This window comes from Drosophila serrata, unplaced genomic scaffold, assembly GCF_035046125.1.
Source record: "Drosophila serrata isolate PLE 108 unplaced genomic scaffold, ASM3504612v1 contig_184, whole genome shotgun sequence".
NCBI lineage: Eukaryota > Metazoa > Arthropoda > Insecta > Diptera > Drosophilidae > Drosophila > Drosophila serrata.
The window spans coordinates 4,086,625-4,103,275 of NW_028257082.1; the positions used below are offsets into that span (position 1 = coordinate 4,086,625).

General features: G+C 40.6%; 2 protein-coding genes across 2 annotated transcripts; one reads left to right on the plus strand and one right to left on the minus strand.

The window, feature by feature from the left end:
- Window positions 1–207: 207 nt before the first annotated feature.
- On the minus strand, window positions 208–5,156 carry LOC110188945 (putative fatty acyl-CoA reductase CG5065). Its single transcript, XM_020958885.2, has 6 exons — window positions 4,963–5,156; window positions 2,384–2,562; window positions 2,177–2,270; window positions 1,913–2,076; window positions 544–1,587; window positions 208–481 (listed from the first exon to the last, which is right to left on the minus strand). The coding sequence occupies exons 2-6, from the start codon at window positions 2,548–2,550 to the stop codon at window positions 397–399; spliced, it is 1,554 nt and encodes a 517-aa protein (XP_020814544.1). The 5' UTR covers window positions 2,551–2,562; window positions 4,963–5,156; the 3' UTR covers window positions 208–396.
- A 6,309-nt stretch (window positions 5,157–11,465) lies between these two features.
- Window positions 11,466–12,780, plus strand: FMRFa (FMRFamide related propeptide). The gene has a single exon (XM_086828206.1). It carries the CDS (start codon window positions 11,466–11,468, stop codon window positions 12,477–12,479), a length of 1,014 nt encoding a protein of 337 aa, XP_086684332.1. The 3' UTR covers window positions 12,480–12,780.
- The last annotated feature ends 3,871 nt before the right edge of the window (window positions 12,781–16,651 follow it).

Genomic DNA, 16,651 nt, shown 5'->3' on the forward strand with positions numbered 1-16,651 from the left:
TTTTTTTTAACCACGATTTTTAACTCTCCCTGTTATGATGATAGTTTGGCTGATCAGAGGGGATTATTTAAGTGTATCGATAATATACTAGTGTGCGCCACATTTAAAAATTTTAATTCAAAATTCTTTTGACCAATGGGAAAAATGTATTTCTTTGGAATTCTTTGAAAATATATATATGAAAATAACCATGACATATAAAACTCATTCCGATACATAAACCAATGTTTTATTCGCTGCCTTTCAAAACAAATGAATTAAGTTTCTAATGAACAGCACCAACTAAAAACTAGAAGACTTAGCGCTAAATAACAACTATAAGCTACGGCTTGGGGCAGGGCGCATCTTTTGGTGTCAAGCACTTAATTAAGCTAGCAATGCATCCGAAGGCGGATCCTAGCCCGCGAAGAAGCACCTGTAGAGCATATAGAGGATGCCGAAGATCCAAATTCCCTTGTACACCTTGTCCACAACCCACATGCTGGAATAGATAGAGATCGGAATCAGTACTGAGGTTGCTTTGGAAGATATATCTATACTTACACCTTCATGTGCCGCCTGGCTGCCGGAATGGACTCGTCCGATTCCTTTAGGATTAGACGACGGGCGCAGAGGACACAGTTGGTGAAATAGTCGATCAAGTCGAGTTCGATCTTCTCTATCACGTAGGTTCGCCGCTCTTTATTGTTCATTAGTTTTCTCAGCTTCACCGCCTCCGTGTTGTCAAAATTCCACACGTTGTTCGCATAATATTCAAACACCTCAAATCCCTTGAAAATCCGGTTCTGGACCCGGCACAGTACGGGCGGATAGCGAAGCAGCCAGAGCAGGGCATCCACAAAGAGGGCTGGCATCCACTGAAACAGTACCATGCAGACGCAGTGCACCCAGTAGTTGGACTTCATGGAGCCTCCTGGATACCAGGCCACGCCGTTCAGCGGCACCTTGTTCTCGATCACCCAGCGTCCCAGCTCAATGATTTCCGCCCAGGACACCTTGATGTCGTTGGAGGAGGTCATGTGGGCCACCCGATTGGTGGTATCGGTGCCAGCCGTGATATTACGCCAGCTGGCCACCAGGATGCCGTTCACCGCCACGTCTACGGGCAGGAAGTCACCGTAGCCCGAGGAGTTGCAGTACATGGTGCGGATGACACCCTTTCCGGCTCCAATTAGCAATCCAGTGGGTCCGTTGATGTTGTCCGTCCAGCCGGGAATGGGCTCCTTCCAGATGGGGATCACGATCGAGGGCCGGAGGATCACGGCCGGCAATTGGTCGAACTTCTCCACCACCAGTGCCTCCGCCAACGACTTTGTGTAGGCGTACGTGTTTGGTATGTCACCAAGCACCTTGCGCTCAATGGTGGCCACTTCGTCGTCTGTCAGCCACTCGCAGGCCTGCATCACCTTGTGCGGATTTGCTGGGGGATCGTAAGGCTTCTCGTACAGAGTCTTTACGTGCAAATGGCAATAGGCCGTGGAGCAATAGGCGAAGAAGTCCAGATGCTTTAGAGTCTGGGCCAGATCCAACATGTACTTGGTGCCACGAGTGTTCATGAACACGGCGTTGCGAAGAGGTTCGTCGAAGCTGGAGGTAGTTAGGGAGTTATGGTTATGGATTTCTTAATATATTTTTAATTTGAATGCTGATTAATAATATATATGATTTATAGGGTAGGAAATGACTCCTTTATATTGGTACAAGCTTCTGACTAAAACTATAATACTCTGCAAGGGTATAAAAACTATTATTGTATTTTTTAAGATTTAAAATAGATTTAGAAACTGTAATCTGTTTACATATATTTGCTAAAAATTTCATAGAATGAATATTTATGTTTATCTGTCTTTAATTTCAAATAAGGAATTCAAGTTAAGATAATTAAATATTTCATAAAAGCCACGTAACTTACCGCACTGTAGCCGCGCAGTGGTAAACAATGGAGACCTCCTGGCGCAGAGTCTCCAGATCCTTCTCAGAGATGCCCAGGCCCGGAGAAAGAACGTCCCCGGCTATGGCCACCACCTGCTGCAGGATGTGCTCCTCGCCGCGCAGCTGCTTCACCTGGTCGAAAAGCTACAAACACACACATAAGAGCGTTCCAAGTTCATTAATATCGTAAGGCGGGCAATAAGTTCTCATGATTCTCATAATTTCTAAAGCCCCCCCTGCTTACCACATTCTGGAATATATCCTTGATGCGCTCCTGCGGATCCTTGCCCTTCTTGGGGCGAATTAGCAGATAAATGCGCTTAAGGCCGCCACACGACCTGCACGAATTAATAATATTGCATAAGCGAAGGGTCAATTGGGATTAATGGAGGCCACGCATGTACCAGCTGGCTAGCGCCCCGCCCAGCTAAGGTCAGCTCCGCCCACTCACCGTAGCAGCTTCTCAACCAGGACCTTGCCCAGGAATCCAGTGCCACCGGTAATGAACAGACTGCGTCCCTTGAAGCACTCCGCAATCCGATCCACCTCATTGTCGTCCACCTCACCTATGGTGCCCAGGTCATCCTTTTCATAAACAAACTTTGGTTTGGCAGTCATCTTTGATGGCTTCTGGAGATACATAAATAAATATTTCATTAATATTAATACAAAAGCATTAGAACTTGCATAGTTTTTGTGGCTCTAGCGGATTTTTCAAGGGAATGATTAGAATATTTGAAGTACACCCACAATTATTTAGAGTTTACCATGATTATGCATTAATTGTGTAGGTAAAAAATGATTTCTAGTGTTGACATTGTTATAATTTTCGCTTGTGCAGTTATGGTTCGAGCACGTAACGACCATCGCCGTCTCCGCCAAGTGCACTTTTAATTTCATTTGATCTTGGTTGTAAAGTTGTCCGAGCCACATATGAGGCAACCAGGCAACCAGTACCAGTTGGCCTGCGGAGCGACAATTGCAGATCGGATTAGGCCATGCTTGGCCTACTGGCCAACCAACTGGCTGACTGGGTTTCTGAGTGTCAACGCAGTGACCATCGCGTCGAGTGGGCAAGCGGAGCGACACCAATTTCATGTTACGGCACCAATTAAAACATTGCAAAATCAGTGTCCGAGCCGCAGGTCTTGGATATCTCGCCATGAGCTTGTCGCAAGCGCTGGAGCATGCCCAACGCACCCCATTGGCTTGGTGTCCTTCGGTTTCCATTTCAGTTATAGCTCCAGGTCTACTTCCAGTTCCTACTCCACCAATCCGCTAAGTAAACTTGATTGAAAGCCGTTTGTCCGCTGACACATTGACCTGCATCCGACGAATACGCCTTGTTATTAGAAGGCGTGGACTTGGACCTGGGTTAACAGGCTGGACTGGCACCTATAATCTTCTGGCTGATCATGGGCAGCCGCTCCATGAGATGAGGCGACAATTGAAACTGAAACCGGAGATCGCTGTTGTCTGGCCATAAACACTAAACATTAAAGTGCGACTATAATTTCATTGGTACACTGTGGGGAAAATAGTTACATAGTTCAGACTGGTTTTAACTTAAAACACGCCCTGATAGGTGGAGGGAAATGAAACCGAGTCGTCTTTGTTTAAAATTTTATAGTCCAGTTCTACAGAATTTAATTATATTACAGGAAATTAATAGTGTTTATTATAAAGTTTATATATTCTTGATCACTTTGAAGGCGATAAAGATTTCAGGGGAACTTTGATGTATTAAGAGTTGAAATTTGGAATGCAAATGCATTCTTAGCTAAAGCAATTTAATTCTTGTTTTAACAACAAGAAATATTTCATTCCAATCACTTAACAAAATGTTAATGCTATTGTTTAAAGAACAAACTAAAGAATAGACCAGGAAAGAATTAATAAAAGTTAAAGTTAGAAAACTACGTTTTAAAATCATCATATCAATTAGTAGTGTACACTCTTATTTAAATGTTCTTGTTTATAATATGTTAAATTTAATCTGTATTTGTTTTTTCTGACTTTAAACATCTCATATATTTTTGCTGTGTAATTTGTATGGCCAACAAACAGTGGCTGAATGTCTTGGGCCCAAATTAAAAGCGCTAATCGCTATAGCATTGGGACAAGAATGGAAAGCCTGCGGCCAAGATCGGAGCCATTAAGCCTAGTTCATTGCTGAGAGACCATAAATTCAATTTGATACCAACGACTGCAGCAGCGAACGTGTTTTTTGAAAGTGAAATTTCGGAATCTGGCTCGGCACAGGGCAGACATGTGTTAACCCGGCCAGGAGATTGCCTCACAGCTCAGCTTAGCCCGTTTGACCCGCTTATCTTTGGCAGTACAGCAGCACAGCAGCACAGCAGCACACTCAATCTGCCACAGCGGCAATAATTGCCATTTCGAGATCAGAGCTTTGGCATCAAAACCCCCCTTAAGGCCCGACCAAACACCGATAAAATGATTCCCGGATAAGTGCCAGTCATGGGAACCACCACAATTTATATAGCACTTGACGCCGAGATTGCATGCCTGGCGACAGCTGCACTCGCTGGAGAAGAATGGGGGACCAGGTGGAGCCTGAATTTCCCAGTTTCCCAATTGAGAAATTGCCAAAAAAAAAAAAATATAAATGCCTTCTGCTACATGGAGCGGCTTTTCTTCTTCTGGAGGCTAACCAGTTTCGAGCAGGCACAGATGTCAACAAAGCGATAATAAAATCAAAGAGTGCATTAAGTAGAGAAAATAGTCACGAAGTCATGGAGGAATTTCTGTTGCAAAATCCATAGATACAGATACAGATACAGATGCAGCCAAGGACTTTTCCTTGAGACTTCATCGCTTCATTGATTTTAAGCTCATTAAAATAAATCCATAAACATAGGCAAAGAGCCTTGGACTGCGTCTTAATCAGATGAATGTTGGGCTCGCTTCATTGAGAAGCTGTTAACAAACTTTAGTGGCACTCTAAACGCTTTTCGGTTCGAGCTTCTGTTTTAATTAATTGCCTAACATATTGGCTATTTTTCGCACCTTCACTTGGCAACAGCGGCGGACCCTTTCTCAGGCAGATTGATCGATGCACGGATATCAAGATAGTTTTTGAGCCGCAGATACTTTCGGCTGACCCGCGCTCACCGAATGCTAAACACAAACTGATCGGACCTGGCTGCGGAACTAACGAAAAGAGGCTTGCAAACTCAAAACAAACCTAATGGAAAATAAAACGAAAACGACTTCAGGCCAAACTATGTATATCGCATCGGCGTCGGCTAGCTGGGATTCGAGAGATCTCTCGGAAACTAGCTGCTGAGCCAGTGCAGCGGGGCGAGAGCGAGACTCGAGCAGTGACACACACGAACCCGGGCCAAACCTGGCCAGCATTGAGCAGGGGGCTTCCCCCCCTGAAAACCCACCTGGCCCCGCTTAACCCCTTCGAGGTAACAACGGTCAGGGGTTGGACTACTACTGTGCGATGTGTTCTCACTCTAAGTTAACGATCTCCGCTTAGTAGTTTTGCTCACCTGTTTTACTACGGAACCTCTTTGCTTGCTCATCTTTATTATCATCTCAGAGCAGTTGCACTTGGCACATGATGCAACTGCAACTGGAGGTGAATCCATAAATTGAATTGAAATCACTGCGCGTTGCGCATACGCAGTGTGTGCACCCGAATTAGGGAAATCATTCAGGCAGAGGGGAATGGGGGTTAACACTGCCCTGCCATTAAGGCCACCGAACCGGATCGGCGGATAGATTGGTCGCTGGGTGGGTGTAACGGCGAAAAGTGGAAAAGTAAGCCTGCTTTATGGCACACACATAAATCCCCATTGCGCGCCGGCCATTAATTAGACGCAGTCGGACCTTGTTAGTTACAGTTGTTGCTCAGCGGATGAATTTGAATCCGAATCCGAATCGGAATCGCAGCGCCGAAGCATGGCCAGAAAGAGGAGCTAGCGACAATTTGACAATGGCATTGACATCGAAACATCGTCGGAGTCGCAGACGGAGTAGTAGTTACTTTATTGGCCAGCTTTATTTTCTGCCAGGGCTGAGGCTAATCGAACTAATCGAACTCACACGAGTGGAGGTGGAATAGAGGAGTAACAGCATCATCAGCCGTTGGCCTGACCTTTGGCCAACTCACCTGACCCTCTGCTTGCCAAAAAATAATCCATGGGATTTGTATTTTGAATACCATTTAAAGTGATTATGGTGTGTCTCATGGAGCTAGAAATGTCTAGGATGTTTGGATCTAGGGTAAGCTTTTCGCGTATTATTTGAAATTAATGTGTAGCAATATTTTCAAATTCAAAATGTAGCACCAGAATGGAGTATTTTTTATATCAAAATCAAAGATTTATTGAGTTTACTAGGCGCTTAGCATGTCTGGGATGGTGAGGAGAAGGAAAACCTATAGAATAATATCGCATCCTCTTATACAACTCCACTAAACCTTGATTACTCATTCAAAATTAAACCAAATTGGTTCCCATGAAGTATAGAAATTGGTTTAAATTCAAAAATTAGCATGACAAAGACGTTTAAATATTACGAAATCATAGGTTTATTTATAATCTAGAAGGAGCAAGATCATAACGCTTTGTAGCCCAGTCAATGGCAGACTCTTTAAAAATATGCAAACCATTTGTAACTGGGCGACTGGCACACGTCTCGAGTGTGTCTTGGCCTGGTCAACAAACCCAAACCGCTTTGAACTTGAGCTGGCCTCAGCAACTCATATCTTTCTCAGCTGTTTCTCTGTTTTCCGCAGCTACATATTTATGCAAATGAAGCCAAACCGATGGACGATATTATCGAACGTGTTTGTATTGATTTTGGGCGATCGTTAAGAGCGCATCCGACACAATAAACTTGGCGACAACAAGCCCAGTCGAGTGACTTGGCAAACTGACACATTTCTGGCCAGTCATGCGTGGTAGGTAATAGTGCCTACCATTGATGGAACTCCTCAGTCCGTCCGAGACTGGTCTTCGTCTCTCTTTGAAACTTTGGCCGTAATTACAGACTTCCGCCTTTGAACAGTTTCGCAGCCCCACCCCAGAGGCGAGGCTCTGAGGAAGCTGGAGGGGATGGGGCCTGGACTGGGGCATGGGTGATGATGCGACGCCAGAGGCGCCACAATGTATCCCGTTACAGGTTACAGGGCCATAAAGCGCCATAAACGCCTCTCGCGACGGCAAGGGCATATTATAACGCATACGGACACGTAGTCGATCCACTTTCCCGCCGGCTAATTGGACGTGCCCGGCCTGGCTGCCCCCTGCTCTTTGTTTTTTATCCTTACTCCTGTTGCTACTCCTGCTGCGGCTTAAAAGTGGGCGTAACATAACAATTGTGGGCGATTTGCATACAATTTGGTGCTCGAGTGGCCAGCAAACTGGCGACGAAATGTTGCCACGTCACTAGTGTTGCTTTGTTGGCCGCCTAATAAGCCAACATGAATGCCTGGCTGAATTCCAGCCTTTTGTCCCGCTGACAGCGGCCCTGACAGCAGCCACAACAAACCTATCAGCGGCCAGGCAGACTGACTGACCAGTGTCAAGGTTTTTTGTGTGTGTATTATTTTTGTTTCGTTTTTGCTAATCTAAGGCCCTGTGACTAGCAGTTTAAATACGGAAAAACTGCAGTGGTAACAACACAAAGCCAAAGGAAAGGCAAACAATGCCCCGCACAGCAACATGTTGCTGCAGCACTTGTTGCGCGCGCCCACACAGCAGCCGCAGGAAAAGAACAGCAGCAGCAGCAGCAGCAACAGCAGCAGCAGCAGCAGCAGAGGTTTGGCGTCTCTTGCCATTGTTGCCACAAAAGGACAGCATATAAAACAGGATGTTTCGGCAAACATTCGCCCAGAACAATTTCACATTCGTCCGGGCAACAAGTGTGTGTTAGAGTGCAAGTGGGCACCCAAAAAAAAAAAAAAGGTTTATCCCGATTTTGACCTTATCCTAGATCCCACAGTTTCTTAAGGTGAGTTTACTGAAACGATTTATTTGAAAAATTGCAAGCGAATACATCAAGTTAATATAAATATTAAGTGGGAACAATCATAAAATGTGTAAATTATGCAACTAATAGTCGAACTTGTACAATTTAAAAGTTCACTTAAACAGGTTTCAGATTCTTTAATTGTTTTTGAAATTGTTTGAAAATTTAATATATAGAGCTGACAGCAATTTGGGTTTTAGTTGGAACAACTTTATTATGACAGGGTTGACCCTTATTAATAGTTACTAAAAACCTATTCCTCAATATGTCAATTTTTGTTAAATATAGTAAGTTAATAGGTTTATTTTATGTCAAGAGATGGTTGCATACAAATTCAAATAATATGATTTAATGGTGTCTAAAAGTTTGTTACAATTTATTAACGGAGAAGGTTTTATTATATTTCATGATATTCTTAAAAAACTGTATGTTGCTAGCTTGTGAAGGAGTAATTTCCGACCCTATAAACCATATATATTATTGATCAGCATCAACAGCTGAGTCGATATTGCCATCTCCGGTTAAAATATACATTTTCGAAATTTAAAATGAAATAAAAGATATAACATTATAAGTTAAGTATGCAGACTTATAAACCCAATAAAAACTAACATGGGACAATCGAATTGAAATTAATTAATATTTGGCTTAGTTATGATATTTGAAAATCATTGATTTTGTTAAAAGGAATTAAAATATTAAAAACTCAATTTAATATATGTAGAATATTCTGCTTTGTATATATGTGCTTATTTATTGCAATTATAATCCAGAATTAGAGTCATCAGCCTACACGATTTTATTTAATTCACTTTCCCGAAACTCGCAACTTAAATATGATTCAGTAATCCCGCAATTGAGGTAATTTTTAATTGGCTAAAATCACACTCTGCCAAGCTAAAACCAACTAATTCGGTTTTGTCAACTTTTTGACACTCTTCGCCCCCACAAAAAATTCGCTTAAGCTCCGGTGAAAACGCACCGAGGAAATAGTTTTCCTCGAAAAAACCAGGAACACATACGGAAGCACCATTTCGGTTAATAAAGGCAAATTGAAATATTTACGACGGCACTTCTGGGGTCGAGGGGCGATAGTGTCGGAGCAGCCGAGCGGCGCTAGATTTTCATTTGCATTCACTGGGAAAAAAAGCACGCCGCTTGGACACCTGTGGGTACAGGTGTGGAGGGCAGGTGCTCAAGAGGAACCTTAGTGCGACGAGGTGTGCAGCATTTTTGATTTATCACTGACAATGGCTCCATTTCCCGGACAAGTGAAATGCCTCGCGCAATCATTTGTCTCTGGAATTGTCTCAGTGTCTCTGGCCTCCCCTCGATCTGACAAATGATATTTAAATGCCCAGCGAGGATAATCCAGGAGCTGGTGTTGCCAGGGGAGCAGCTACTTCAAACATATCAAACATATCGTATATGCAAATCTTGTTAACCGAATTTTCGGCTCCTCATCGTCCCTCGCCTGCTGCGTTGGCTAAGCGAATTAACGAGTGTGTTATTGATACCGCCCATCCCCCAGTGTCCCCTTTTCGAGCCCGAAATAAACAAGGCACACACAAGTTTGTGATGTACTCATATTTGTGAATTTTAAATGCACATTTCGGCATCGCAAATCAATCAGACATTTGGCAATTGTTGTCTACCCACTTCAGATCCGCTGACTCCTTGCCCGACTCCAGATGGAGAGGCTGTCGACTGTCGACTGTCGGCTGTCATAATTCCCCAGAAGTATCAAGCATTGCAACATATCCAGTTTAAGCCCATAAATTAAGCGACGCCTGAATAGTTGCCTCTTTATGGGACCCTTGAGTGGCGAATGTTGCCACATCACAGCTAGATGCAACCACTAAAAAAGACTAACAAACTGCACTCTGCAAAGTGCAGAACCATTAAACACTCGGATTTTTTATTCAAATTTCAAATTCAAAGGCAAATTCGCACTTTTTGAATGAAGCTCTGATTGCCCGCAACATCAAATTAAGTGAGTACGGTCGAATGTATGTTAATGCTCATTCGCGGTTGCAAAGTCCAAGTCTCATCATCAAATAGCCGCCGTCTTGGAGGTCAAGTTTTTGTCATGAGTTGTCTGGGCAAGTTTTTGAATTTTTCTCCCCATCCATTCCCCATTCCGTGGCTCACTCAAAAAGGTGAGAAGAAGAAGTGCTAATTTGCCACTGTTTGCCAGTTTGGAGGAATCCCTGATTGACGATGGCATCGCATCTCTCCTGCAACCTGTTGCAGCTGGCCGGGTTTGACATGGCACTCAGCGGATCAGCAGAGTGCCATAGCAGGCTCGTGCTCATGGCGGAACCAAGAACCCAGAACCAAGAGCCCAGCAACGGCATCGTCACCGTATCCAAAAGCCATAATCATTTGCATCTCTAATGGTGCTGCTGCTGTGTCGTCGTCGCCGTACTCCGGACACCATACATCAACTGCCCCCCTAGCACGCCCACTCCGCTCCAGCTCCAGCTCCAGCGGCAGCTCCTGCTCCTTGAACAAGTGTTAATGCCTGTAAACCTGGCTGCTGTTTGGGTTATGTGCCAACGTGGGTGGGTGGGGGTGAGTGGGTGCACTCGGAAAACCATTTGCTCTAGAGCCCTAAAATCTATAAATTTGAATACCTTTAAAATTGTTCTAGGACATTGAACTTTTTCATAGAGGTACTAAAGCTTGAAGGAGTTGGAAATGGGTAGAGTTAATTAGAGTTTATTACTTACAATTTAAGGAGTTTTATCTCCCTAGATAATACTTTCTTTAAAAGGCAAATTTATTTAAGAATACCTTAAAGAATGGGGTGTTTTTTTTTTAATATTTTTATATATTGTGTATAAATGCTATAATTTTGTATGAAATTAACATAAAACATAAATATAAACTAACTTTGGAAAGACGAAGTTTATATACACTTTCAAAATTTTATTTTTTAACCGAAGATGGCTGTATTGACTCAGCTGTTGATGCTGATCAATAATATATATGATTTTTAGGGTCGGAAACGACATCTTCATATCATTTAAAGCTTTTGACTAAAATTATATTATCCTGCAAGGGTATAAATATTTATAATCTTACCTTATCTTATCATTATCTGAGACCATAATACCTTTTGCTCATAATAATAATTGACTATAGTATAATATATGCTTTAGAATATGTAGTTCTTTATTGCTTAACTTTTTCGCTAAATCTAAGATAGACGCTTTTCAAAAGTCCCAAATGTTGGTTTAATTTTTCTCTGAGTGTGGCACGTGGTTCCTGTTGCTATTGCCGTGGTCCATAATGCGGTTGGTTAACTTTTTACGCGCTTCTCCGGCGGATTTGCCCATAAATATCATGATGGTTAATTAGGAGGACACTTTGTCTGCAGCTACGGCAAGGGGGGTAGAGGAAAAGGCCACGCAAAGGCAAGTCTACGGTTACTCTAAGTAAAATGAACGCGTTAATGTGATTAAAACTTGCAATAGATTGTCCTAGGCGGTGCCATCTCATAATTATCCTTTATTTCCTTGCAGATGGGCATTGCCTTGATGTTCCTTCTGGCCCTGTACCAGATGCAGTCGGCCATTCACAGCGAGATCATCGAGACGCCCTCGTACGGCGGCAATTCGCTGCTGGAAACGGATGGGGACAATGGTCTCAGCACGCCACAGGTACCGCAGGACAATGACCTTATGAATGCGGTTCTGAGCAGCGATCAGCCCGAGAAGGCAGAGCTGGAGTTCCGGCATCCCATCTCGGTGATCGGCATCGATTACACCAAGAATGCGGTGCTCCTGCGCTTCCGGAAGCCGCGCTACAAGTTCGATCCGGAGCTGGAGGCCAAGCGGCGGTCCTTGGCCGACAATTTCATGCACTTTGGGAAACGGCAAGCGGAGCAGCTGCCGCCCGAGGGCACTTATGATGCCTCCGACGAGCACGACAGCATGGAGAAGAGATCGAGCATGGATCGATATGGTAGGGATCCCAAGCAGGACTTTATGCGGTTCGGCAGGGATCCCAAGCAGGACTTTATGCGTTTCGGCAGGGATCCCAAGCAGGACTTTATGCGGTTCGGCAGGGATCCCAAGCAGGACTTTATGCGCTTTGGCCGCAATCCCTCGGACTTCATGAGGTTCGGCCGAGACCCCAAGCAGGATTTCATGCGCTTCGGTCGATCTCCAGCTGAGGATTTCATGAGATTCGGACGACCGGACAACTTCATTCGCTTCGGACGCAATCCCCACGAGGAGCTGCGTAGTGTAAAGCAGGACTTTATGCGCTTCGGACGTCCCGATAACTTTATGCGGTTTGGACGCTCTGCTCCGCCGCAGATGGACTCCAACTTTATTCGGTTCGGCAAGAGTGTAAAGGCCCCAGTTCCCGAGTCCAAGGGGACCAAGTCGGGACAGTCAGGCGAAAGCAATTCCGTGGACAAGGCCGTGACAGAGCTGTTCAAGAAACAGGATCAGCAGGTGAAAAGCGGCGAACAGACTTCGACCTCGACGGATGAGGGCAGCACCGAGCAGGATCAGTTCTTTAGCCAGTGAACAAATGGGTCCTTCGAGACGGCGAATCCTTGTAAATAGAAAATATTGATTGACACCCGACACGAATCGTAACTGATATACGTATACTCCCTCCTCCCAAAACGAACTCCTGATATGTAGATTATGAATTTTTAATGGGGCTGGATTAAAAATTCACCACGCTTTGATCTAATCATACCAAAAAATGTATCTTTATCTATAAATATATGTATACTTAGCGTAAACCAAAATGCATTAAAAAAAACGGTGTGAAAAAACGTATTTTTTGCCAAGTTTCCAAATAAAGATTGCTCTATGGTAAGATGTTTTTTGTATTTTATTTTGAAATGAATGGGATTGGATTGGATAAAATGGATAACATTAGGCAATGGTAAGTTGGACTGGAGTTCTTCACTAGATTTAGTAGGTAAGTATTGGATATCGATTTAAGCAAATCAAACCTTATAATTTATTCTATGCATACATTCTATCTTCCTTAGTATATTGCCCTTCAAGCTGATCAATAGATGAAGAAAACAATGCCTTTAAAAATGTAAAACGTCAGAAAAGTTAAAAAAGAAGAAAAGATCACTAAGAATAGCGAAAATTTGTATACCCTTGCATTTGCTAATTTAACCCAGGAATTGATATGGAAATCATTCATAACTAAGCCAAAAACGCATTAATTTTAGTTCGGAATGCATTCCTGTGTTAGTTTCTATCACGTTAATAAGTCTGCATACTCAGTTTAACATTTAAAGAGGTTCAATTTTTATCGAATTTTTGGCAATTTTAATGATGTAACCCCTTATAAAATTTCTAAAATTTGGAAAATTCTGAAAAAAATAGATTTCGACCAGACATAGCTGGATCGACTCTCCTGTTAATACTGATCAAGAATATATATGATTTATAGGGTCGGAAATGACTTCTTCGCAGCGTAACAAGCTTCAGAAACAAATTAGAATACCACTTTTATTGTCAATATTTATTTAAATTATCATACCACAATTTGATCGACCGAAGCTTAAAAAATTCATAACTAAGCCAAAAATACATTAAATTGAATTCGGAAGGCTTTCCTGTGTTATATTTTAGCAGCGTAATAAAACTGCATACTTGAAAATGACTCCTTTGCAGCGTAACAAGCTTCAGAAACAAATTAGAATACCACTTTTTAGTCAATATTTATTTATATTATCATACCACAATTTGATCGACCAAAGCTTAAAAAATTCATAACTAAGCCAAAATAGCATTAAATTTAATTCGGAAGGCTTTCCTGTGTTATATTTTAGCAGCGTAATAAAACTGCATACTCGAAAATGACTCCTTTGCAGCGTAACAAGCTTCAGAAACAAATTAGAATACCACTTTTTAGTCAATATTTATTTATATTATCATACCACAATTTGATCGACCAAAGCTTAAAAAATTCATAACTAAGCCAAAAATGCATTAATTTTAATTCGGAAGGCTTTCCTGTGTTATATTTTAGCAGAGTAATAAAACTGCATTCTCGGAAATTACTTCTTCGCAGCGTAACAAGCTTCAGAAACAAATTAGAATACCATTTTTTTTGTCAATATTTATTTATATTATCATACCACAATTTGATCGACCAAAGCTTAAAAAATTCATAACTAAGCCAAAAATGCATTAATTTTAATTCGGAAGGCTTTCCTGTGTTATATTTTAGCAGAGTAATAAAACTGCATACTCGGGAATGACTTCTTCGCAGCGTAACAAGCTTCAGAAACAAATTAGAATACCACTTTTTTGTCAATATTTATTTATATTATCATACCACAATTTGATCGACCGAAGCTTAAAAAATTCATAACTAAGCCAAAAACGTATTAATTTTAATTCGGAATGCATTCCTATGTTAGTTTCTATGACGTTAATAAATATGCATACTCAGTTTAACATTTAAAGAGGTTAAATTTTAATCGAAATTTGGCGATTTTAATGATGTAACCCCTTATAAAATTTCTAAAATTTGGAAAATTCTGAAAAAAATAGATTTCGACCAGACATAGCTGGATCGACTCTCCTGTTAATGCTGATCAAGAATATATATGATTTATAGGGTCGAAAATGACTTCTTCGCAGCGTAACAAGCTTCAGAAACAAATTAGAATACCACTTTTTTGTCAATATTTATTTATATTATCATACCACAATTTGATCGACCAAAGCTTAAAAAATAAAAAACTAAGCCAAAAATGCATTAATTTTAATTCGGAAGGCTTTCCTGTGTTATATTTTAGCAGATAAATAAAATTGCATACTCGGAAATGACTTCTTCGCAGCGTAACAAGCTTCAGAAACAAATTAGAAAACCACTTTTTTGTCAATATTTATTTATATTATCATACCACAATTTGATCGACCGAAGCTTAAAAAATTCATAACTAAGCCAAAAATGCATTAATTTTAATTCGGAAGGCTTTCCTGTGTTATATTTTAGCAGATAAATAAAATTGCATACTCGGAAATGACTTCTTCGCAGCGTAACAAGCTTCAGAAACAAATTAGAAAACCACTTTTTTGTCAATATTTATTTATATTATCATACCACAATTTGATCGACCGAAGCTTAAAAAATTCATAACTAAGCCAAAAATGCATTAATTTTAATTCGGAATGCATTCCTATGTTAGTTTCTATCACGTTAATAAATCTGCATACTCAGTTTAACATTTAAAGAGGTTAAATTTTAATCGAAATTTGGCGATTTTAATGATGTAACCCCTTATAAAATTTCTAAAATTTGGAAAATTCTGAAAAAAATAGATTTCGACCAGACATAGCTGGATCGACTCTCCTGTTAATGCTGATCAAGACTATATATGATTTATATGGTCGGAAATGACTTCTTCGCAGCGTAACAAGCTTCAGAAACAAATTAGAATACCACTTTTTTGTCAATATTTATTTATATTATCATACCACAATTTGATCGACTAAAGCTTAAAAAATTCATAACTAAGCCAAAAATGCATTAATTTTAATTCGGAAGGCTTTCCTGTGTTATATTTTAGCAGAGTAATGAAACTGCATACTCGGAAATGACTTCTTCGCAGCGTAACAAGCTTCAGAAACAAATTAGAATACCACTTTTTTGTTAATATTTATTTATATTATCATACCACAATTTTATCGACCAAAGCTTAAAAAATTCATAACTAAGCCAAAAATGCATTAATTTTAATTCGAAAGGCTTTCCTGTGTTATATTTTAGCAGATAAATAAAATTGCATACTCGGAAATGACTTCTTCGCAGCGTAACAAGCTTCAGAAACAAATTAGAATACCACTTTTTTGTCAATATTTATTTATATTATCATACCACAATTTGATCGACCAAAGCTTAAAAAATTCATAACTAAGCCAAAAAAGTATTAATTTTAATTCGGAATGCATTCCTATGTTAGTTTCTATCACGTTAATAAATCTGCATACTCAGTTTAACATTTAAAGAGGTTCAATTTTTCTCGAATTTTTGGCAATTTTAATGATGTAACCCCTTATAAAATTTCTAAAATTTGGAAAATTCTGAAAAAAATAGATTTCGACCAGACATAGCTGGATCGACTCTCCTGTTAATGCTGATCAAGAATATATATGATTTATAGGGTCGAAAATGACTTCTTCGCAGCGTAACAAGCTTCAGAAACAAATTAGAATACCACTTTTTTGTCAATATTTATTTATATTATCATACCACAATTTGATCGACCAAAGCTTAAAAAATAAAAAACTAAGCCAAAAATGCATTAATTTTAATTCGGAAGGCTTTCCTGTGTTATATTTTAGCAGATAAATAAAATTGCATACTCGGAAATGACTTCTTCGCAGCGTAACAAGCTTCAGAAACAAATTAGAAAACCACTTTTTTGTCAATATTTATTTATATTATCATACCACAATTTGATCGACCGAAGCTTAAAAAATTCATAACTAAGCCAAAAATGCATTAATTTTAATTCGGAAGGCTTTCCTGTGTTATATTTTAGCAGATAAATAAAATTGCATACTCGGAAATGACTTCTTCGCAGCGTAACAAGCTTCAGAAACAAATTAGAAAACCACTTTTTTGTCAATATTTATTTATATTATCATACCACAATTTGATCGACCGAAGCTTAAAAAATTCATAACTAAGCCAAAAATGCATTAATTTTAAT